The sequence below is a fragment of the Rhinoderma darwinii genome, chromosome 3 (genome assembly GCF_050947455.1).
Source record: "Rhinoderma darwinii isolate aRhiDar2 chromosome 3, aRhiDar2.hap1, whole genome shotgun sequence".
Taxonomy (NCBI): Eukaryota; Metazoa; Chordata; class Amphibia; order Anura; family Rhinodermatidae; genus Rhinoderma; species Rhinoderma darwinii.
In genome coordinates, this window is record NC_134689.1 from 135921832 (window position 1) to 135945812 (window position 23981).

Here is a 23981-nt window from a genome sequence, read left to right on the forward strand (position 1 = left end):
GGGAACTGCTAGCCAAGGCAAACCCTGTCCTGAAGGCTGTCGGGAAATGTAGTCCACCTCATACAGTGTCGTTATTAGATTGGCAGCGTTTCTAATATGCTACCCCACCTCCTCTGTATATTATGTCATCACTATGTACAACATCTGTAAAAAATCTCACAAAAAATGGCTGCCCCCATGATCACTACTTTATCTCACATATCTCCAGTTATGATAACCTCTACAAACACTGACAGACTCTATCCTTAGTCTATACGCTTTATTATACAAGTGTACATTTTCTCTCATATAACAGTGAACTCAGATAGTTTTCCATCCTGTAACCGTAGGACATTACCTCATAATGGACACTATATTACTGCAGCCTACCAATGGAGCACCATTCCTTCCTGAGCAAAAATTTTATTAAATAGTCTCTTGGATTTAAAAATCAGGGCTCCTTCATTTAAAATTCCTCAAGTCCCAGACAACCTCAACTAACATGTTGTGTTCTTGGTGTGAAATGCACAGGGCTGATTGAATCCTTGTATTGACAGCTGCAGAGCCCGTATAAGGGTATGTGCACACGACCTCTTTTCAGACGTAATGGAGGCGTTTTACGCCTCGAATTACGCTTGAAAAAACGGCTCCAATACGTCGGCAAACATCTGCCTATTGCCTGCAATGGGTCTTACAATGTTGTGTGGAGACAAGCTGCCATTTTACGCGTCGCTGTCAAAATACGGCGCGTAAAATGACGGCTCGTCAAAAGAAGTGCAGGACACTTCTTAGGACATTTTTGGAGCCGTTTTCTCATAGACGATTGAAAACAGCTCCAAAAACGGCCGTAAAAACACCAGTTGCTCAAAAACGCCTGAAAATCAGGAGCTGTTTTCCCTTGAAAACAGCTCCGTATTTTCAGACGGATTTTGTTAATCGTGTGAACATACCCAAATAGTGGCAACCACAGTACTCCCAAAACAAGGAGTGTAAACCACTCGGCTTTGACCTCCACTAGGAGAAAGTCACTCTGAACATGTATGTTCAATCAAGATCCACCTCTGATACGGAGTTGTGAATATGAATGCAATAAACTACCATGATGCCATATTGCGTATTCTAAGCCCTCAATCATCCACTTTTGTATCTCTATATCATTCTAGACCTAGTAGAAAATTCTGGTAATAGAGCACAGTACCATTTGAACTTTTTTTTAGGTCAATGACTAATACAAAAAAAAGCAAACATGCTTGGTATGCGGCCGCCGTTAAGGGGAAGTATGGAGCAGGCTCACGGGCTGAGCTCGCTCTATACACAACGGGTGACGGCTGTGTTACACAGCCGACACCTCACTGCAACGGGCGGAATAAAAGGTCACTTTGATTCCGCCGTTTAACCCCTTAAATGCTGCGTTCAATCGTGACCACAGCATTTAAATTGTTAGGGTATGTGCACACGCTAACTGCATTTATGTCTGAAATTACAGAGCTGTTTTCAGGAGAAAACAGCTCCGTCATTTCAGACGTAATTGCTCGTCCTCGCATTTTGCGAGGCGGCATTGACGGCCGTAATTTAGAGCTGTTCTTCATTGAATTCAATGAAAAACGGCTCAAATTACATCCAAAGAAGTGCCCTGCACTTCTTTGCCGAGGCAGTCACTTTACGCGTCGTCGTTTGACAGCTGTCAAACGACGACGCGTAAATTACAGGTCGTCGGCACAGTACGTCGGCAAACCCAAATGAATGGGCAGATGTTTGCCGACGTATTGGAGCCGTATTTTCAGGCGTAAAACGAGGCATAATAGGTCTCGTTTACGCCTGAAAATAGGTTGTGTGAACCCAGCCTTAGAATCAGGTAGGCGACACCAAAAATTTGTCTTTTTTAGGAAATAGTTTTATTTTTTTAAAAGTGGTAAAACAAAACATAAATTTGATATCGCCGTAATCGTATCAACCTGTAGAATAAGGGGAATATGTAGTATTTACCGCCTGATGGACACTGTAAAAACGAAACCCCCCAAAAAATGGTGTAAATCGATGTTTTTTGCCCATTTCACCCCACAAATATTTTTTTTTCACATTCCCAGTAGATTATGCGGTACAATAAATAGTGGCATAAAAATCTACAACTTGTCCCGCAAAGCAAGACCTCATATGGCTATGTCGACAAAGAAATATGGCTATGGAAGGTGGGGAGCAAAAAACTAAAATTAAAAACTCAATTTACATAGTTCGTACGGTTGAAAAAAAGACACATGTCCATCATGTTCAATCAAGGGATGGGAAAAGGGAAGGTAAACATTTCTACACATAAGAGCTTATATTTTTTTGTTCTATGAAATAATAAGAGCCTTTTTTAAAGCCATCTACTATCCCTGCTGTGACCGGCTCCTGCGGTGACTATTCCATAGATTCACAATTCTCACAGTTCACACGAGCATGTTACGTCCGTAAAGGACGGAACGCATTTCAGCCGCAAGTCCTGGACCGGACACACTGCAAGGGAGCCGGGCTCCTAGAATCATAGTTCTATACAACGCTAGGAGTCCCTGCCTCTCCGTGGTACTACTGTCCCGTACTGAAAACATGATTACAGTACGGGACAGTTGTCCTGCAGCGAGGCAGGGACTCCTAGCATCGTACATAACTATGATGCTAGGAGCCCGGCTCCCTTGCAGTGTGTCCGGTCCGGGACTTCCAGCCGAAATACGTCCGTCCATTACGGACGTAACATGGTCGTGTGAACGCAGCCTTAGGCCTTATTCAGACGAACGTATAATACGTCCGTGCCACGCGCGTGATATTCACGTGCGTCGCACGGACCTATGTTAGTCAATGGGTCCGTTGAGACTGTCCACTGCGTAAAACTCACGACATGTCCTATATTTGTGCGTTTTTAACGCATCACGCACCCATTGAAGTCAATGGGTGCGTGAAAATCACGCACGCCACACGGAAGCACTTCCGGGTGCCGCGCGTGATGCGCGCTGCAGTAGTCAAAACTATGAATGAAAACAGAAAAGCACCACGTGCTTTTCTGTTTGTAAACATAAAAACAGAGTGTCATCATGATGCCGGCTGCGCGAAAATCACGCAGCCGCGCACCATATGCTGATGCCACACGGACCTTTTGCGCGCGCAAAACGGACACGCTTGTGTGAATCCGGCCTTAGGTTATGTTCACACGCAGTAGCAAAAACGTCTGAAAATACGGAGCTGTTTTCAGGCGAAAACAGCTCCTGATTTTCAGACCTTTTTTTTTATCAACTCGCGTTTTTCAAGCTGTTTTTCAATGTGACTCCATTGAAAAACGCCTCCAAAAATGGCCCAAGAAGTGTCTGCACTTCATTTGACGAGCCGTCATTTTATGTGCCGTATTTTGACAGCGACGCGTAAAATAAAGGCTCGTGGGAACAGAACATCGTAATTCCCATTGCAAGCAATGGGCAGATATTTGTAGGCGTATTAGGGGCGTTTTTTCAGGCATAGTTCGAGGCGTAAAATGCCCGAATTACGTCTGAAACCACTGCGTGTGAACATACCCTAAAGAAGGCTTGTCGCCTCTGCAGGTTGAACCTTTTTTTCTCCAGACGGAGGGAGTGCCCCCTTGTTTTTTGATGGGGTTTTGCATGGAACAGGATTTCACCATATTTTTTGTATGTGCCATTAATATATTTAAATAAGTTAATCATGTCCCCCCTTAGTCGTCTTTTTTCAAGGCTAAATTGGTTTAATTATTTTAATCTTTCCTTATAACTTAGATTCTCCATGCCCCTTATTAGCTTCGTTGCTCTTCTTTGTATTTTTTCCAACTCCAGGGCATCCTTTCTATGAACTGGAGCCCAGAACTGAACTGCATATTCTAGATGAGGCCTCACTAATGCTTTGTAAAGTAGTAATATTACATCCCTGTCCCGCGAGTCCATGCCTCTTTTAATACACGACAATATCTTGCTGGCCTTTGAAGCAGCTGATTGACATTGCATGCTGTTTAGTTTATTATTTACAAGTACACCCAGATCCTTCTCAACAAGTGAATCCCCAGTGTAGGTGCCCCTATGACATATGATGCATGCAGGTTGTTGGTACCCAGATGCATAACTTTACATTTATCTACATTAAAACTTAATTTGCCAAGTGGACGCCCAAACACTCAGTTTGTTTAAATCTGCTTGCAATTCACAAACATCTTCTATAGACTGAACATTACTACATAGCTTGGTGTCATCTGCAAAAATATAAATAGTGCTATCAATCCCATCCTCTATATCATTAATAAATAAGTTGAATAATAGTGGTCCCAGCACTGAACCCTGGGGTACACCACTTATAACCGGGGACCATTCAGAGTAGGAATCATTGACCACAACTCTCTGGATACGGTCCTTGAGCCAATTCTCAATCCAATTACAAACGATTCTTTCTAAACCTATAGTCCTTAATTTACCCATTAGATGTCTATGAGGGACAGTGTCAAATGCCTTTGCAAAGTCCAAAAACACTATATCCACAGCGGCCCCTCTGTCTAGGCTTCTGCTAACCTCTTCATAAAAACAAATCAGGTTGGTTTGACAGCTTCTGTCCTTAATAAAACCGTGCTGGCTGTCACTTGTAATACTATTTTTTGTCACATAGTCCTGTATATAGTCCCTCAATAGACACTCAAACATTTTCCCCACGATGGATGTTAAGCTTATTGGTCTATAATTACCTGGGGTAGACCTAGAGCTCTTTTTGAAAATAGGCACATTTGCCCTGCGCTAGTCCCTTGGCACTATGCGAGTCACTAGAGAATCTCTAAATATTATGAAAAGGGGGGACAGAAATAACTGAGTAAGCTCTTTAGTAACTCTAGGGTGTAACCCATCTGGTCCCGGGGCCTTGTGTACATTTATTTTATTTAGCTTGGACCATATCTACATTCATCCAATTCAGTATAGCAACTGATATATTAACAGCACTGGCTACATCAGCTGCTCTTTCTTCTGCTGTATATACAGAGCTAAAGAACTGCCTTCTCTTGATCCCCTGTTACAAACTCCCCATTTTGGTCTGGTCTTTAAGGGGTTAAAAAAAAGAGGCATCTATCTGATACTCTATAGTAATCAGATAGATCGATAGATTGATTGAGCGATAAATAGAAGCAGCACCGTGGAGGAGATTAGATGGCAGTAATAACAGAATCAATAATTGGGGTAAGATATAAATCTCACCAGGGAGCTGCAGCAGCATAGAGGACATTATACAGCAGTAATAAGAAGTGTAGCTGAGAGTACAACACTGTAGTTCGATATAACTCTTACCAACAGCCTGTGTCTTCTCTCTGCCTGCTCCCCCTATAGACTTCTATGGGAAACTTGTCTGTGTCTCCTCTCTGCTCGCTGCTTCTGCTCCCCTCTCCTTAGACCTCTATGGGCAGTAGTGTCTGTCTTTCTCTCCCTGCTCCCCCTCCCTATAGACTTCTATAGGCAGACTGTCTGTCTCTCTGCTCCCCCTCGCCATAGACTTAAACGTAGCGTGTCTTTCTTTCCCTGCTTCCCCTCCCATCTTTATAGCCTTCTATGCGCAGCATCTGTGTCTTACTTTCTCTGCTCCCTTCTCCTGGTCCCCCCCTCCATAGATTTCTATGGGCAGCGGTGTCTCTCACTCTGCTTCTGCTCCCCCTACATAGACTTATATGTGCAGAGTCTGTTTCTTTCCCTCTCTGCCGCCTCCTTCTGCTCCCTCCTCCCCTCTCCATAGACTTCTATGGCCATCGTTTGTCTCTTCTCTGCTCTCCCCTTCCCTCCCCTCTCCATAACCTTCCATGGGTCACATTTCCGTGTCTCCTCTCTGCTCCCTCCTGCTGCACCCTGCCCTTTCCATAGACTTCTACGCACAGCATCTGAGTTTATGTCTCTCTCCCTGCTACCCTTCCCCTCTCCAGAGACTTTTATGGGCAGCAGTGTCTGTCTCTCTGTCTTCCCCTCCCCTATTTATAGACATCTATGGCAGCAGCCTCTGTGTCTCTTTCTTTGCTTATGTATCCAGAGCAAAAATGCATTTGCATTGGCATCAAAGTCACACATGCATTTTGGTGCCTTTTTACGAGGCGTTTTTCTGTTTTTTCATACCATGTTGCAATACACAATTGTGAGGGTGAAGTCACACACGGCAGATTTTGTTGCAGAAATTTCTACACTAATTTCTGCAACAATACTAGTATTTCTGTAATACTAGAAATAATGTCACTCAAATCTTCCATTGAAAGAGAGTGCAAATGACGTGCAACAGAATGGTGAAGCATCAATGTTGCAGTCCATTTTCTTGCATTCATATCTTAACATTACATTATGTTGGTCAAAATGTCTGATTCAATGCATTTCCATAGATCCTGATGTCAACAAAAGCGAGCCTAAGGCTACATTCACACGAGCGTATCAGATTCACGCATTATGCATCAGTGTGCTTTGCGAGTGGCATGCGTTTTTCACGCACTCGCAAAGCACTTTATTTTTTTTTCATTTTTTTATTGAATTGACTTGCAAATCAATCACGCACCGCACACAGATATGCATCAGTGTGCGGTGCGTGGTTTTGACACACCCATTGACTTTTCAGTGAAAACGCACTAATATAGAACATGCAGTGAGTTTCACGAAGCGGACTCACGCATGTGTGAACGGCCCCATTGAAATCAATGGGTCCATGTGCTGTGCGTGATTCCTATGCGCAGCACACGGACGTTGTTCACGCTTGTGTGAATGGGTACCAACACATGCCGATAGTGGTGCGGCAAAAAGTTGCAACACTAGTGCAATGTAAAAACTGCAGCAAACACCATATCTTTTTCATAGTCAAAGCGGGAAACACACCTGGAACCGCTTCTATGAAAAACTGAATGTAGAAGCTGCGTTTTATACATGTAGTTTTCAATACTGCGGCAAAACCGCAACGGAGTGATTTTTAAAAACATTTAATACTACAGTATTATCATTTGATGACTTTTTTTCATTTTCACAGGGTTTTAACCCATACGGTTAATGGGAAAACAAATGTTTATAGACAATGGTTACGTTAATAGAGACACTTGCTCTTTCACTATTGGATCTTTCTTGAATGGAAATTAGACACGTGATCCCGGAGTGAAGCATAAAATCAAGCAACCAATTCTCAGTGGATCAATTTCAGTGTGAATACACATTAGAATGGGAAAATCGAGTGATCTGAGCCCAAACTGGCAACCTTGTGGGGTTTTCTCGTGCAACGGCATCGAGAGAATACAGAGAATAGTGTAATCGAGAAAAAACATCCAGCTAAAGGGCATCCTGTGGACATACACAACTCGTCGACGAAATGGGTCAGAGGAGGATGTCAAGAATCATTCTGACAAACAGGTAGCTCACAGTCAAGCAAATTGCAGCCGAACGCAATGCTGGTGCTCTAACTAATGTGTCCGATCACACAATTTGTGGTTCTTTAGCACGGATGGGCTACAAAAGCAGACGACCAGTTACAGTGCCACTGTTGTTTAAGGGAAACAGAAAGGCAAGACTCCAGTAGGTAAACTAGCACAAAAATCTAATCACTGAGAAGTGGAAAAACATTGCTTGTGGCACTATGCTGATGGGAGGGTCAGAATTTGGCACAAGCAGCATGAATCAATGACACCTTCCTGTTAGGTGTCACCAGTTTAGGATGGTGGAGGTGGAGTAACGGTGCAGGAATGTTTTCTTGGCACACCCTGGGTCTTTTTGTGGATAGACGTTTCAACAGTAGGACTTACCTAAGGATTGTGGCCGAGCAAATTCAACCCTTCATGGCAGGACGACACTTGAGTAGCGACTGTGAGAAGCTATCCTGCCCGCATGGTCCAATATTCCTGCAGAACGATATCAAAACCTAGTAGAATTTTTGCCACAACAAATTGCTGCGATGCTGAAGGCCAAAAGGAGGTTCATCGTGCTACTTGATGGGTATAGTGTATGTATCTATTTTAGATGTATCCATTTTGTTATTGTATACTCTGCTTCTAGATTAGTATTTCTTGACTAAAAATCTCTGGCCGAGAACCCTAGTGTTCCTTGGAACCTGGTCAGGGGTTCCTCAGCAGACAGAAGCAGATAATACTTTCACAGTCAGGATAACAAACATTTTAGCCACAAAAGGAAACTTGGCATAAGAGTAGCCAGAGTAAGCAGTAAAATTCAGGCAGAAAATAGTTCTATTATCGTTCCGTTTCTACAAACCCTAAGTTTTGATGTGGAAACCACGTCGGAATCAGTGCAAAAAAAATGGACGAAATTGCCCCCATTGATTTCATCGGGAGGCAGAGGCGTATTTTTTCCAGGGCGGGTTTTGGCCACTTGCAGAAAAAAAAAAAGCGCATGTCCTACCTTGCCGCAGTTTCTGCCTCTGACCTCCCAATGAAACCATTGGGTGGCAGAAAAAAACCTTGCAGCGTTTTTTTGCCCGCGGTCCTTGCATTAGCTTCAATGGCCGCAGGGTGAAAAACGCAGCGAAATAAATACGTACAGGCAGTTCAGAATCTGACTTAAAATTCCTGAAGGAAGATTTTTCTGCCGTCAAAAAACGTTGTGTGAATAGGGCCTTACGGTGCTTTAAAAATGTTATACTATAGAGAACTGTGGTGATCTAAATTCGGTGCAGAAGAATTACAATAGGGGTCCAGGTGTTACAGCTATAGCAAAATGCGGCCATCTTAAATGGCGTTTGGCTTTAATGAAACAATTTAATAAATTATAGAATGTTTTACTCCTCATTCGTAGACAAAGCTTCTAGGGAGGTAGAAATGCAAATTCACAATCGAGTATTGTTTTTGGCTGATATTCAGACTGTTTATGACCAGCTTCTAAAGATAAGGATATTTTCCAACATGCTGGGAAATATCCCTATGTTAGGGTTTATGCCCTACGTTTAGCGTGTAACGTATCTGTAGTGCTCCATTAGTCTGACGGAGGTAAAAGTGTGTCCTTTTGGCCAGGGACTCCAGCATTGTAGTTCCTGACACAACCATCCATATATGGGACGGTGACGTCAGCAGCTTACCCAAGCACATCGCTTCAGTTGGCGCTTTGCCCAGGGGATTCGGGCGACATATCCCACTGTATGCCTATACAGTGGGATATGTTTCAACCTTTTGTCAAAAGGTATACGTCGGAAGGCTATGAATGTGATGTGAACAGGGCCCAACGTGATGCTTCAGTTTTTCTAATATACAAGGCAAGAATTAGACCACTTGTGTATAGCTAATGAAGCTCAGGTCTATAAACTAGGAGATATGTCACTAATCAGAGATTGTGGTGAAACCACCATTAGATTTCCCTTATATATCTTTAGATAAACTATTATGTGGGTTCACATCATCCCTTACCTCTCTAGAGCTTGCTTTACACATGATAGCTTTTGGATGAACACTCGTTCATCAGACAGCGGACGAATTTTAACATGCCTGATTCCTCTTTCCCCAATATCTGCGATGGGGGAGAAGTTGGCAGGCCGTTATACAAACGAGATCCTTGGCCAATCTCGTCGATTTCAGTCAACTTTCCTCTTATGTGTGGACAGCTTCAGAACTAACTTGTTGCCAAGACAAATGGCTGATATGGCAACTGTTAAATTGTTGCAGACAATTTAATGACCCGCAAACCATGCTTCACGACTAAAAAAGAAAAAAAAACAAAACAATAGAATATGATCCTTGTAAAAATGGATATTGGAATACAGGATCAATATTTTTTTTTTCTTTTAGAGTAGAACTTAATAATCACGTATTCACAGATTCAGTAGATGATCTCAAACTAATTGTGCGCTGAATATCGCCAGTACCAATATGTGTTTAAATAATGGGACAATTTATTACAGAACTGTACCATTTATTTTACACACAAATATGACAGTTCTCTTGGTTTACAAAGGCTAACAAAAAATATGGAATGTTATAGTATTGTTTGCATAAAATTAAGTACATGGTGTACTTCCCAAGGGTTTCATCCACCAGTCGAACATGTTTACCAAATGGGGTTAATTTCTTTTTTATAATTTACCACAGTCAAATCAATACTCACCCATTCAGTCTGTAAAACAAATGATCATTTACTGCACTTAATTGATATTCAGAAGGCCCACAATGCTACTCACACAGGGACATTTATTGAGGTGTAAGTTTGTTTTCATGAATGGCTGAGCTCATTAGTATAGTAGTTAAAAAGGAGCCACAGGCCGGGTGGCTGCTCAGTTTAGTTCATCAAGTGCGTCCTTCAGAAAAAAAATAATTTCACTTAGGAGGAAACATTCATCTGCAGTACACTCAGTGTCATGTCTTCAAGAATAATCACCCAAGCAGTCACGACTCTCCATTCTGCACTTTAGCTGCTGGTGGATGCATGAAGTCCTTAAATGGGACCAGAGCTTCTTTAAGAGCTGAACAAACTTCAGAGGATGAACATGTGATGCATTCCACTAATGTCGGGTAGAGAGAAATCACCTGATCCCAGATGTGATCATCAACTGTAATAAAAAATATATATATATATATATATCATGTAAGAAAATGCAAGGCATGTCTGCGGACTAAACATACAGAGTATTGCAAAATGAGCCCTCCAACCTTTTACTGTTAATGCCATAGGAGTGAGTCAATAAAAGTTCAAATTGTATTTTCAATAAGATCACAAAAAATCGTAATGAAGCAACAACCAGACAATTATATTATTTTGCAATTAATTTACACTTACAGTAATTTACACGCAAAGGAAAAATAGGTCTATGATATTTGTGTATATTAAAGGGTTTTTCTGATTTAGGGTATTCTGACTTAATAGAGTGGGCTCAGAAGAGAATGGTTACAAAGTGTGTCTCTAGCTCTCTCTAGAAGACCCGGCACGCCAATGCATAACACGGACATCCCATTGATTTCAATGAACACCATATAATGTTTCATTTTCCCTGTGGTGTTGTGGAGAATTGACCATGCTCTTTTCTCTATTCCTCTGACCCTCCCCACAAAAAAAAAATATCAAAATAAAAGTCAATGAATTAGTTCTATGCACCCATAAATGGTTCCTTAAACAACTAGAACTCGATCCCGCAAAAAAAAAAAAAATAGACTGAAAAATAAAATAGTTATGGCTCCCCGAATGTGGCAACACAAAAGATTAGTATATATATTTTCTCAATCTAGATACTACTCATCAATATAGTAACTCAAATTCCAATATACCACACCTTTTGAACGCAGCAAAAACTCTAAGGCTATGTTCAGTCGGGGTATTTTGCCGAGTTTTTTGACGCGGAAACCGCGTCGCAAAACTCGGCAGAAACGGCCCGAGAACGCCTCCCATTGATTTCAATGGGAGGCGTCGGCGTCTTTTTCCCGCGAGCAGTAAAACTGCCTCGTGGGAAAAAGAAGCGACATGCCCTATCTTCGGGCGCTTCCGCCTCCGACCTCCCATTGACTTCAATGGGAGGCAGGAGAAAGCGTATTTCTCGCTGTTTTATGCCCGCGGCGCTCAATGGCCGCGGGCGAAAAACGGCGCGATAATTGCCGCGAAAATCGGCGTGCAGGGAGAGGAATATCTGCCTCAAAGTTCCAAACGGAATTTTGAGGCAGATATTCCTCCCCCAAAATACTCCGTGTGAACATAGCCTTATAGCGAGACATTGGAAAGATACAAATCCTCCTACAATTCTAGAATGGTTAAAAGAGATCAATCTCATCCAATCCTATGAAAGAAACAAATGCTCTAGGAACCTACAATATGATAAATATATGAGCATCTGGAATGACTGGTCTACATTTTATGGCTCAAAAGACATAGAATCCCACTTACCACAAACCCAACGAATTAACACCACGTCATAAGAAACTATAGTTCTCACATCGGGCTAACAAGCAGATACCTTTCCGAGACCCTGTGCAAGTACAACTCTATATATTTGTTCTTCAACTACAAAAAAATACGCTAATTAGATAGTTACCGATTATTTGTATTAGTCAGCTAGTTCCCCCAAGGGGAATATGTTTAACATGACTTGTTATTGTGTTACTATCCCACCCATCCCTTGTTCTTTTTTTCTTTCTGTATCCCATCCCCCCCCCCTAGAATACTTTAATACAAAAAATTAAGAATTTACAAAAACAAATAAATATGTTTTTATTGTGCAAAAATACTAAAACATAATAAACAAACATATTTCGTATTGCCTCAATCATAACGATCCAGAATTAAGTTAATCCATTATTTAAACCGCATGCCACACCGCAAATAAAAAAAAATTCAAAAGTGGCTGAATTATTTTTTCAATAAATTATATGTACCCCAAAATTATGCTAATGAAAAGCACAATTCGTCCTTAAAAAAAAAAAACATCATAAAAAGTTATGGCTCTTGAAATGCATCGATGTAAAAAAACAAACAAACCTGGCATTCTGGAGAAAAATAGTCTGTACCCTTAAAGTAGTAAATTGCACAGTTCTTTGTTCCATAGTATTGAATAGGTGGATATCAATCTAAGGGTCTGCAGGTGCCCACAATAGATGTTGTGTGTGTGTGTGTGTGTGTGTGTGTGTGTGTGTTATATCTACATCTATACACACTAGTGTTTACAAAAATGGTTTGGCACCACATCAATTATATGATTTAGTGCTGGAATTATATAGTGATGGTGAGAGAATATATATCTTTTTTCTTTCATTGCAAACATCTTTTCAAACTGTTCTTCTGCGATTTGCTGTAGATTTTCTCATGTCCCTCACATTTCCAGTAAACCGAACTCTCAATGCTCCTAAAAATAAAATCCTAATGCATCTAAAATTTAGTCATGGTTTGAGTTCTGAAAGGCTCAGGGATTCTAAGCTAAGCAACATAAAAAGTATTTTTTTAAAACCATAGCATTTGACATAAAATTATTTGATCTTTGTACTCACCGTAAGATCCCTTTCTTATTGAATTCTTTGGGGATACAGCAACATGGGTATATGCCCCTGCCACTAAAAAGCGGACACTAGGAAAAAACTAAAATACAAAAGTGTTGGTTCCACCTTCTCCTGTTACACCAAGCGACTCAGTTTGTACCAAGAGCTGTAAGAGAGCATAAAATAAAAAAAATAAAAAACACCAACAAGTCCCATCCCAGATCTGAGGAGAGAAAAACCCATAACCACCTGAGAAAACCAGAATAATCCACAAAGAAAAAAAATGGAGGGTGGGATCTGTGTCCCCCAATGAATTCAGCGAGAAAGGGATTTTACAACGAGTACAAAAATCCAGCTCTCGTGTTAAATCATTCATTGAGGGACACCGCACTATGGGATATCCCAGAGCAGCGCCCTGAGGGTGGGCAGAAGAAAACGCAGCCATGTGAACAGCCTAACTCAGCTGCCTGCAACACCATAAGAACCAGACTGGCATCGGCAGAAGCCAGTGAATGGATCTGATAGAACCTCGTAAAAAGTATGACCCGAGGCCAGGTAGTGGTCTTGCAAACCGGATATGCAAAAGCTTAATGCACCAACCGCCCGTGTAGAGTGGGCAGTGACCCGGAAGGGAGGACCCCCTACCCTTAGAGTAGGTCTCCTTAATAGCCAGCCAAATCCACCTTGAAATCGGGTCTTAGAGGCCAGCCCTTGCGTGAGAGTCTGAGCGGCGAAAAAACTCGGTAACCGAAAGAGAGATTCGGGAGACCGCTCCCTCTGATGAGAGAGGTTAGGTCAGAACAATATGCTCATTGAGGTGGAAAGAAGATACCACCTTGAGAAGGACGGCCCGAACTGGCCGAAGTATCACTTTGTCCTTATGGAAGACCATGAAGGGGAGTCTGCAAGATAAAAGTGGCCAATTCAGACACCCTGCAGATTGAAGTGATGGCCACCAGAAAGGCAACCTCCTAGCACAAGACATGGGGCGAAACCTCCCGCATAGGTTCAAATGGTGAAGACTGAAGAGAGTCAAGGACCAATTTGAGATCCCAGGGCTCCAGATGTGGACGGTAAGGAGGAGCACAATGGGAAACCCCATGCAAGAACATTTTAATAGGAGCATGGAAAAGTCAACATGCACTGAAACAGAATCGACAAACTCTTCAGTGTCACCAGACTAAGTCCCTGGTCCATGCCCGCCCGAAGAAAGGACAGGATGCACGGAGCAGAAAAGCGAAGGGGTTGGTAGCGTTGAATCTTACACCACCTGAAATATACCTGCTACGTGTGGTGGTAGATACTCTAGGACTGAGGCTTCCGAGCCTTTACCATGGTCTGAATGACCGATTCAGAGAAACCGCGAAACCTTAGAACCGCCCCCCAACCCGACAGATTGGCCTCTCTCGTGACCACCTGACAATGGAGGATGGCAAAGGGCTTCCCCAGGGAGATGCTCGGGGAGGACAGCCACCATAAAAGTTCTCGACGAACCAGCGAGGGAAGCCGGATTGGAAGGCCGAAGTCGTCTGGAGACCTGTCCCAGCAGGCAGTATGGCCAACTGTAGAGGGCGAGTGTAAAGCTTGACGAACGGAAACCATTGTCCCAAGAACCCTCATGCAAAAACGAAGGCGTCTGTCTTTGGTTCTGGAAGAAAAATCTTGCACATCTGGTTATCGAGGTTCATTCCCAGGAACTCCATCCTTTGAGAGGGGATGAGGAACAAAACCTCTGAGACCGGGAAGAAGCGGCTGGGCGACGCCAAGGACGCCGCTGGGGAAAGTAAGGTACTTCTACCGCCTCTAGCATCGGCATTCAGTTTAACCAGATCAGTACCGAGAAGAAGGTTCTGGCCAAAAGGAAGAGCAAGGAAAGCCTTCATGGAGGCGGTTCAGAATTCCAGGTGTGAACCCAGATAGCACTGCGGATAGCCACTGCATTTTCCATAGCCTTAGCAGAGCGGCAGGCCGCCTCAATAGAAACATCACAAGGAAATATACACCTGGATCGGGTGGGAAGCAAGAAGAGAGTCCGCCTGATGTTGCTCCTCCGAGGTGAGAGACCTGTTGAGCCGCTTTGCCTTGACTATGCAGGCTTTGCTAGCCCAAGACGATGCAAACGACGGCTGGAGCGCAGCGCCTGAGAAGGTGGCCTTGGCCATGGAATCCACTTTCTTAACTATGGGATCTTTAAGAAAAGCAGCACCCGCTATGGGCAGAGTAGTTGCCTTAAACAGTTGAACCACAGGGGGATCAACTAGTGGCCCATTTGCGAGGCATGCCTGCAGAGATATAGTGTGAGTGCTCACGGGAGCAAGGTCTGGCTAACTGAAGCAATCTGCTCAGGCAACTGGTTTAAAGTGTAGCTAAACGTTCGACAAACTTCTGACATGTCATAGTGACATGTCAGAAGTTTGAATTGGTGGGGGTCTGAGCACGGAGACCCCCACCAATCAGCTGAAGTGCTCGTATGAGCGCTCAGCTGCTTCGTTTCTGTTCGGCTTTTTCCGGTAGTCCGATGTATCGTGTACGGGCTCATAGACTTTCTATTGAGTCCGTACACCGATACATTTATTTCCGGAAATAGCCGAACACTCATGAAGCAGCTGAGCGCTCATACGAGCACTTCAGCTGCTTCGTTCTAGAGATTGGTGGGGGTCTCAGTGCTCGGACTAATATGGCGTACACTGTGACCAACCTGAAACGGAAAAAAAACTAAAAAAAAGCAGAAAACCTGTATGCAGGTCATGTCTGCCTCTTATAGACACTAGGCTAAAACTGAGCCAGCCACTTGGTCTAACAGGAGAAGCTATAGCCCACTGGGCAGAGCCAACACTTATTTTTTTGCTAGTGTCAGCCTCCTAGTGGCATATACCCATGGTGCTGTGTCCCCACCCCCCCCCAATGAATGATTTAACGAGAAAATGTGCATTTGTATTTTCTAATAAAATCATCTTTAGATAAAGCCAATACTGGATTTATTATTACAAGAATGATTTTATATAGATTTGATAAACATTTAAATATAACTAATTAATAACTAGATGAAAGTGTAGCCTCATTTTAGACTTCAGAATGTATCCTAATACTGCAAAACGTCTAATCTCACATCTAGAGATCTATGCTTGCAAACATTTACGCGTTGTTTTACCTTTGCTTAACCGACACTAAGATCTTATCTTATCAGCAGAATGCAAGTCGCCATTTACTTTCTTTGATCGTGCGATGATATCCCTGCAGACACGGACTGTCATAAAACAGAGTCCTGTCTTATGATAGGGGCCAGGCCAGATTCTTTATGCCATTTAACCCATACCACCACAAACTTATGATGCGTATTCCTCCTTTTTCAAACGAATAATCAAATTTACACCACAGAAAAAAGTGGGACATAGAATAATATTAAAAAGACAAAAAAAGGCCATACTCACAAATTGGGCAGATATAAGCCCAGCAAGACGCAGACAAGTCAAAAATGCTTCTGAAGGAAAGTGCTCAGGTGTGTTAAATAATAATATCCACTCCCACTAGCCATGAGGGGAGTGGTGTGTGGGGAATGGGTATAAATGTATAGTGCAGAAAATACAGTGTGTAATACACAAGTGATAATAATGTATCCGGAATATAGGGGGCATTAGTGCATAGGGGTCGGAAGTATGAGTGATACAGAGGGAGTGCAAATATACCAAATTTATAAATTGTTGAACTACAGGAGTGTCAGCAGATATCCAGGATTGAACTATAACTTTCCGTGCACTATATAAGAGTTTAAGCACCACAAGTTTGTGATCATCATTCACAGGTAGATCATTAACATATACTAGCACACGGAAAAAATGAATGAAGTAACAGGTAAGAAAATTCCAGACACAGAACATATCAGTACCAGAACCTCCCTTCAATATTTACTCAGACTTTGGCAACTTCAGATCATGTGGATCAAATCTGCCTGTTCAAGAGACTCTGTCACCACATTATAAGTGCCCTATCTCCTACATAAGGAGATGGGCGCTATAATGCAGGTGACAGCAGTGCTTTTTATTTAGAAAAACTATCTATTTTTACTACGTTAGGAGCGATTTTAGCTTTATGCTAATGACTTCTTAATGCCCAACTGGGCGTGTTTTTAGTTTAGACCAAGTGGGCGTGGTAAAGAGAAGAGTATGACGCTGACCAATCAGCGTCATGCACTTCTCACCATTCACTTACTCAGCGCACAGGGATCCTGCTAGATCAGTATGCTCACTAACGTTACTGGAGTGTTTAGACAGTGAATAGACATTCCTTCCAGCCAGGACGGAATGTGTATTCACAATCCTGACACTTCTGTAACGTTTGTGTGTGATTTACAGCAAAGCAAGTATAATCTCGCAAGATCACGCTGTAAATGACAGGTTACTGCGAGATTACGCTTTGCTCTGCTGTAAGTACCACAGAAACGTTAACGAAGTGTCAGGATTGTGAATAGACATCCCTTCCTGTCTGGAAGGAATGTCTATTCACTGTCTAAATACTTCAGTAACGTTAATGTGTCAGTATAAGACAGCACATAGTGAATAACGCAGTGTCACTATGCGCTGACTAAATGAAAGGAGAGAAGTGCATGACGCTGATTGGTCACTGATTGGTCAGCGTCATACACTCATCTGTACAATGCCCACTTGGTCTAAATTAAAAACATGCCCAATTGGGCATTAAGAAACTAATTAGCATAAAGCTAAAATCGCTCTTAATGTGGTAAAAATAGATCTTTTTTCTAAATAAAAAGCAGTGTGATACCTAAAAACACAGGAGTATGATAAACTCGATGCAGTAAATAATGCTGGGATAACCAGTAGGCCACGCTGCTAAATCGCTTCAAAACCGCCTGTAAAATTTCAGCTCAAACTTTATTACTAAAAACACCTAAATTTCCACTCTGATTTTTCCTTGATAGTAAAAGGGAAAGCCTTCAGGAAGTATGTCCGTAAATGTTTATGTAACATTGATATAAGACCTGAGGTGGATTCCGCACTCTTAACTCTAACAATAGCGGTGTACAGTAAGGTCAACCGTGTGACTTCGGCAATGAGCAGAATGCTTAAATTGGAGGTATTGATAAAAACAAGCATGTGGTAGGCCAAATTCCTGTTGAATATCTGAAAATTGTTAAAAACACCCTCATTAGCAATCTGTGAAACAAGGTGTAATCCAGCTTGTTTCCGGTGATGAAAATCATTACTTTTCTCTTTCCATGTAACTTTAATCAACATTGGCCACCACTCAACTAAATGGTTGTGTGGAAATGGTAAACTGGAAATATTCTAACAGTTTTTGTTCATAGCAGTCTATAGAAAAAACAACACGTAACACAAATGACTAGTAAGGTATCATATATTTCTCTGCATCAGCACAAAAATGGTGCGGAGCTAATGTTTCTATATTGTGGGACGACAGTTTATTTAGGACTTCTCTATATATTATAGTCTAAGTCAATCCTTTTATTACAGAAACCGGAAACCTTTCCTCACTTCTGCTTTATGTGGGTGTTTTTAAGGACAATAGAATGCATGTCTTAATTCGTATATACTGAAGACACCAATGCGGTTAACTGGTGGAAAATCATGTGGTTTGTGTTACTCATCGGGTATAACGTGGACTACGATCATCTTTACCAGAAAACAGAAGCTAAAAACTCCGATGATTTTTAACGTTTTCATCTCACCATCTGAATTTATTTGATGTATGTGACATTGTACTTTGTATTCCTCTATCCATATGGCAGCGTAGGAGTTAAACACATCAGCAGCATTCCAAGACTTAAAAGCCCATATCTCCAAAATAATCACCACTAGCAGACTACTGTAATCCCAGCTGAAAATACTTACTAGCACTGTGTGGGTGTAGAAATAGTTAACTATTTATTGAGCAACATTTTTCCAGTTTGCCAATTTGAAACTTTTGCTTCACGATCCATGAAAATATGCTGCTTAATAAATCTATGCACTAAAGGGTTAGGTATACCAGCCATGGGGACTGCTGTAGATGTAAAGACTTATGTTTCGAAAACAAAAAAAAGTCCCAAAGTTTAATGGTCACTGTCGTTCTGGAGATCCCCCAATATCCCCTGTAACAACAGTGACCCGGTCATCTCTCTCAAGAGGAAAGGCTTGATGAATTTATTGCCTGCGGATCCATGAGTCACCATCTTTTAAGGTCACACCACCTCAATATTGCTTCAGACAATACTTCCAATTAATTTAATAATCTCTATTTCTATCTATTTGAGCAATTTTCATGTTTTTTATTATAATAAGCAAATCCACAAGAAGATAAAAAGATTTCATAGTAGGGAAATAAGCGGTTTATATTAATTCAGATGTCTGGTGGAGTGATTGAAAAAGCATTAGCATCATATCCCAAAGCTATAGGTTATCCAAATTAAACCTAACCAGGATGAAATATAAAAAAAAAAAAAAAAAGTTTTCCCAACTTCAGTGTACACATTCCCCTACCTCATAACATCCCTTTAGTAAGGGGTAAATCCACCCGAATACTATTTTAATTGTATTGTACTTGGATATCTAACAGAGAGAAAGACCTGACACAGCTACAGTATGGCCTCTACCTTCTATGCACTCGCTGCTACAAGCCCTTCGAGTATGGCAAGTGTCAATAAACCTAAAACATTGCTGAATTGCTGTGCATCTTGTACAATGGTGGTGTGTTATATCAAATAAAAGTACCACTAATGGCATCAAAAATCCCTTGAGTTCTGTCTCTATTGTACTTCTATGACATTGGGACCTACGAGGCTCCTCTGAGATGTGCTTTCGTCCATTCTTGAAGATCCAACTTCTATGTTTCCTGTTCTAGATATGGTATACATGACACTTTATCCTATTACAAACTAATAGAGAAATTACAACCGGTAATTGCATTTAGATAAGAATTTAGCTTTTGAACAGGAGACAGAGGTTTGAAGTGAATGATGTCTACTAAAAGAGATGTAGTAAAGCATTGGAGATAGAAAGCAAATATTTTAATAGGTGTGGACATATCAATATCTAACCTTCATTCAAACCGTATAAAGAAAAGGGTGATAAAAGGTCGGATTCACACCGAAATATTTGTTTGCAGAATTTTCGATTGTGGAATCTGCATTAAAATTCCGCAAAAAATAATTCCAGATTTTCACAGCGAATTTCACTCATTGCAAAGCAACACTTTTGGTGTGGATTTGTAGGCCAGTTCAACAGCGTAATATTTATGAATGTGTGAGTACAGCCAAACTGAACAAAATAATAATAAAAAAACAAAAACTAAAGTGATTATCTAGTCCCCGACTGGACAGTTGTACTTGACCCCCCACATTAAAAAATTAAATAAGTGTGGAATGTTTCATAGCAATGACCGTGCTGCCCAGAATAGGCATTAGCACAGCCAAGAGATGGCACACAGCCCCTGATTCCTCCATATTGCCACATCATTGCAAAATCCATTACAGCTATTGTTACAATAATGGCAGTAGCTTTTTGAGAGAAGAAAAAATATTAAAACTGAATGTATGTATGTATGTATGTATGTATGTATGCAGCCTTGACATTAACCCCTTAGTGACCAGCCCATTTTAGGCCCTAATGACCAAGCTATTTTATTAGTTTTCCGATAGTCGCATTCAAAGAGCTAGAACTTTTTTATTTTTCCGTCTACATAGCTGTATGAGGACTTTTTTTTTGCGGGATTAGTTGTACTTTTTAATAGCACCATTTTAGGGTACATATAATTTTTTTATTAACTTTTATTAACTTTTTTTTGGGGGGGGGGGGGGATTATAAAAAAAAAACTGAAATTCCACCAATGTTCTATGCGTTTTTAAATTGACGCCGTTCACTGCGTATATAACATGTTACCTTTATTCTATGGGTCGGTACGATTACGGCGATACCACATATGTAGAGGTTTTTTATGTTTTACGACTTTTGCACAATAAAAACACTTTTGAACTAAAATTATTTGCTTTTGCATCGTCGTTTTCCAAGAGCCGTAATTATTTTATTTTTCCATCAATGTAGTGATTTTTTGGGCTTGTTTTCTGCGGGACGAGACGTAGTTTTGATTGGTACTATTTTGGGGTGTATGGAACTTATTGATTCATTTTTATGACTTTTTGGGGGGCCAATGGGAAAAAATTGCAATTTCGCCATTGTTTTTTGCGTTTTTTTTTACGGTGTTCACCTTGCGGTTTAAATTACATATTAACTTTATTAATGGAGTCATTACGGTCGCAGCGATACCATATATGTGTACTTTTATTTATTTTTTACACTTTTACTAAATAAAACCACTTTTTATGGAAAAAAATTGATTTTTTTACTGTCATTTTTATTAATAATTTTAATTTCACATTTATTATTTATTTCATTAGTCCCACTAGGGGACTTTACTGTGCGATCTTCCGATCGCTGCTATAATGCTTTGGTATACTTCGTTTATCAGAGCATTATTGCCAGTCAGTGTAAATCTGACAGGCAATCTATTAGGACGTGCCTCCGGCGCGCCCTAATAGGCATATGTCCAGGGCAGACCTGGGGGCTTTTATCAAGCCCCCGGCTGCCATGACAACCCATCGGAGACCCGCGACTCCCTCTGTAAAGAAAGTTAAATGCCGCGGTCGCTATTGACGGCGGCATTTAACGGGTTAAACGGCCGCGATTGAAGTAAACTTCGATTGCGGGCGTTAGAGCAGGAGCTCAGCTGTCATCAGACAGCGGAGCCCCGGCTCCAGCTTGCATGGGACACCCGTGCAGGACTTAGACTAGGCGAACGTGAAAAGGCGTCAGCCTAGCCTAAGGCCCCTTAGTGACGAACGTGAAAAGGCGTATTGTTGGTCACGAAGGGGTTAAATGTAAAGTAACACTCGGCCTATAGTTTAGTTTTCATTTGATGTAAGAATATATCCTAGATTCTTGTAGAAACCAGAAACATAAAAGGAGGTTAAAAATAATGTGGGTGTGATTATTCAAATATGCATATACCAGGTCACAAGACCGTTATTTTGTGTGTATGTTGTCAGCTTTAGGCTATGTTCACACCATGTTTGGCATTTAAATTCAGTGTATGTTCCCGTAAACACTCCCGAAGCATATGCCGAACTTGTCCATAGACCCCTATAGACCCGACAGCTGCGCTTTCCTATACAGTTGGCCCCCATAAAAACTGTATACCAAGTGATATGCTTTTTCTTTTTTTTAGCATGGCAGCCTATACATGAATACTGTAGGATATAGCGTTGCATATATTGTGGGCTACGTTCGGCGCATTCCTTGAGATTTTTCCGGCATATGTGAACATTCAACATGATATGAACAGAGCCTTACGCTAGCAGTCCAATATGTGGTCTTAAAGTTGAGCAGCCAAACAGGATAATTGGCAATATGTTGGACTCTTGGGTCCTGTAGCAATATGCCCGTTTGGAGTTTATTGTAACAAGTAAAACTAAAGACTAGAATAATATTTTGGAAAAGTAACTGAACATATACCACTGTAGCAATTAAAAGAACAGTAAAACTGCATTACTTACCATTTTCGGGGTGAGTTTTCTTAAGTGAATCTATGAGAGTGCTTACAGCCTTTAAAACAAATATGATTTCTGTCACACGCTGCCTGAAATATTCAAATATAAACCTCCATTAGGTTAAATGAACTTTGTTTTACAACTCTACAAATAGTCATACAGTGCATGTACTGTGTGAAGGTATTTCCGCCAGCACAATTTTGACAGAAATGAAGATATTTATAGCTATGCAATTCATTTAGGCTTATACAGATCCAGGTTTTCTACAAGGCATAGATGGAATTCAAACATTTATTTTTGCAGTAAAGTAGTACTATTTGCTTTGAAATCAACATCATCTTAGAAAGAGAAGTGTAGTGTACGTATTATTGGATCAGATTGGATTGAAACCAGGGGTTAAAAAGTAAAAATAAATAACGTGCATGTTTGACCTTTACTCCTAGGTAGCTTATTTTAGTCGAAGTGTATGAATCTCTAACTACGGCAAAGTATTTCTATTATAGTCCGCTTTAGTTTTACACTACTGTAGCACACAAACACCAAAAACTTCTTATTTTGTGTATTTATTAAATTTTTTATCCAAAATTACATGTATTTAAAGAAGCATTCCATGTAAAATTGATACATTGTTAACTAGTGCAGGGCCATGACTTCACTTTTAAGTGCTTTTTGGATCCCTGACTAATGCACTACCCACCTTAGGCCCTACACTAGACATAACACAGTGCATCAGTTTTACCTGCAGTGTAAGTCATCCTACCTAACAAATTTTATTGCTAAGATTTCATAATACAATAATTGCCACAGCTAAAGAGCATTTTAACCTAAAGTCAAATAAAAACAAATTCTATTCAGCCATTTCTTATTGCTTATATTTTTCTACTATATCGGTTCCTTGAGACAGATGTATGAGAACTATTGTGGCCACCATTGTAGATTACATACTATTCACAGCAATCTAAGCAATACACTGACTTGTTCGCTTGTAGACAATCCCTTTGAAGTTTTGTTGACAGCCTTTTTTTTTTTTTTTTTTTTTTTTTTAAGTTGCCAATTGCCACTAGTGGGGATCCTATGGTCAACAGCTCTCTGCACAAGACCCTCCTGCTTCTTACCTCTACACTAGACCCTCTATCTTTCTACATGCCACTGTGATTTAACCTTGTTCTACCCAAATTAACTAATACTGAAATGTCAAATGATTAATTTACAAAATATAATAATGTGTAGAGCACACATAATTATATATACACGTCTAATGTCCTAGCCTGGGCTATTGTTGTCTCTTTACAGACCAGTGTGCTACAAGGAGTACAGCAGGGGTGGACAAACCGCAGATTACAATTCACAGGCAAACCTCAGGGTGAGGACCAATAAATCATAATGTTAGGCCACCACCAAAGGCCACTTTCTTGCTGTAAATCAGCCTCCTTACCGTTTGTGTTTCAGTGTGAGAGTCTCATTGGAGACTTATACATGGTATTTTGGGTCTCATACTCCCTAAAGAAGAAAGAGACGAGGCAGCACTTC

General features: G+C 41.0%; 1 protein-coding gene across 5 annotated transcripts in view; it reads right to left on the bottom strand.

Annotated features, from left to right (window-relative positions):
* Positions 1-9833: 9833 nt before the first annotated feature.
* MON2 (MON2 regulator of endosome-to-Golgi trafficking) overlaps positions 9834-23981 on the bottom strand; it is a 97521-nt gene continuing 83373 nt past the window's right edge. For 4 of the 5 annotated variants that reach the window (XM_075856780.1, XM_075856781.1, XM_075856779.1 and 1 more), the window contains 2 exons: positions 22458-22540; positions 9834-10488 (listed from right to left, as the gene is read on the bottom strand). In XM_075856780.1, the coding sequence (XP_075712895.1) occupies positions 10325-10488; positions 22458-22540 (247 nt within the window). In that variant the 3' untranslated portion in view covers positions 9834-10324. Of the gene's footprint in view, positions 10489-19253; positions 19785-22457; positions 22541-23981 lie in introns of those variants that run through there. The other variant, XM_075856784.1, reaches the window with a different exon arrangement.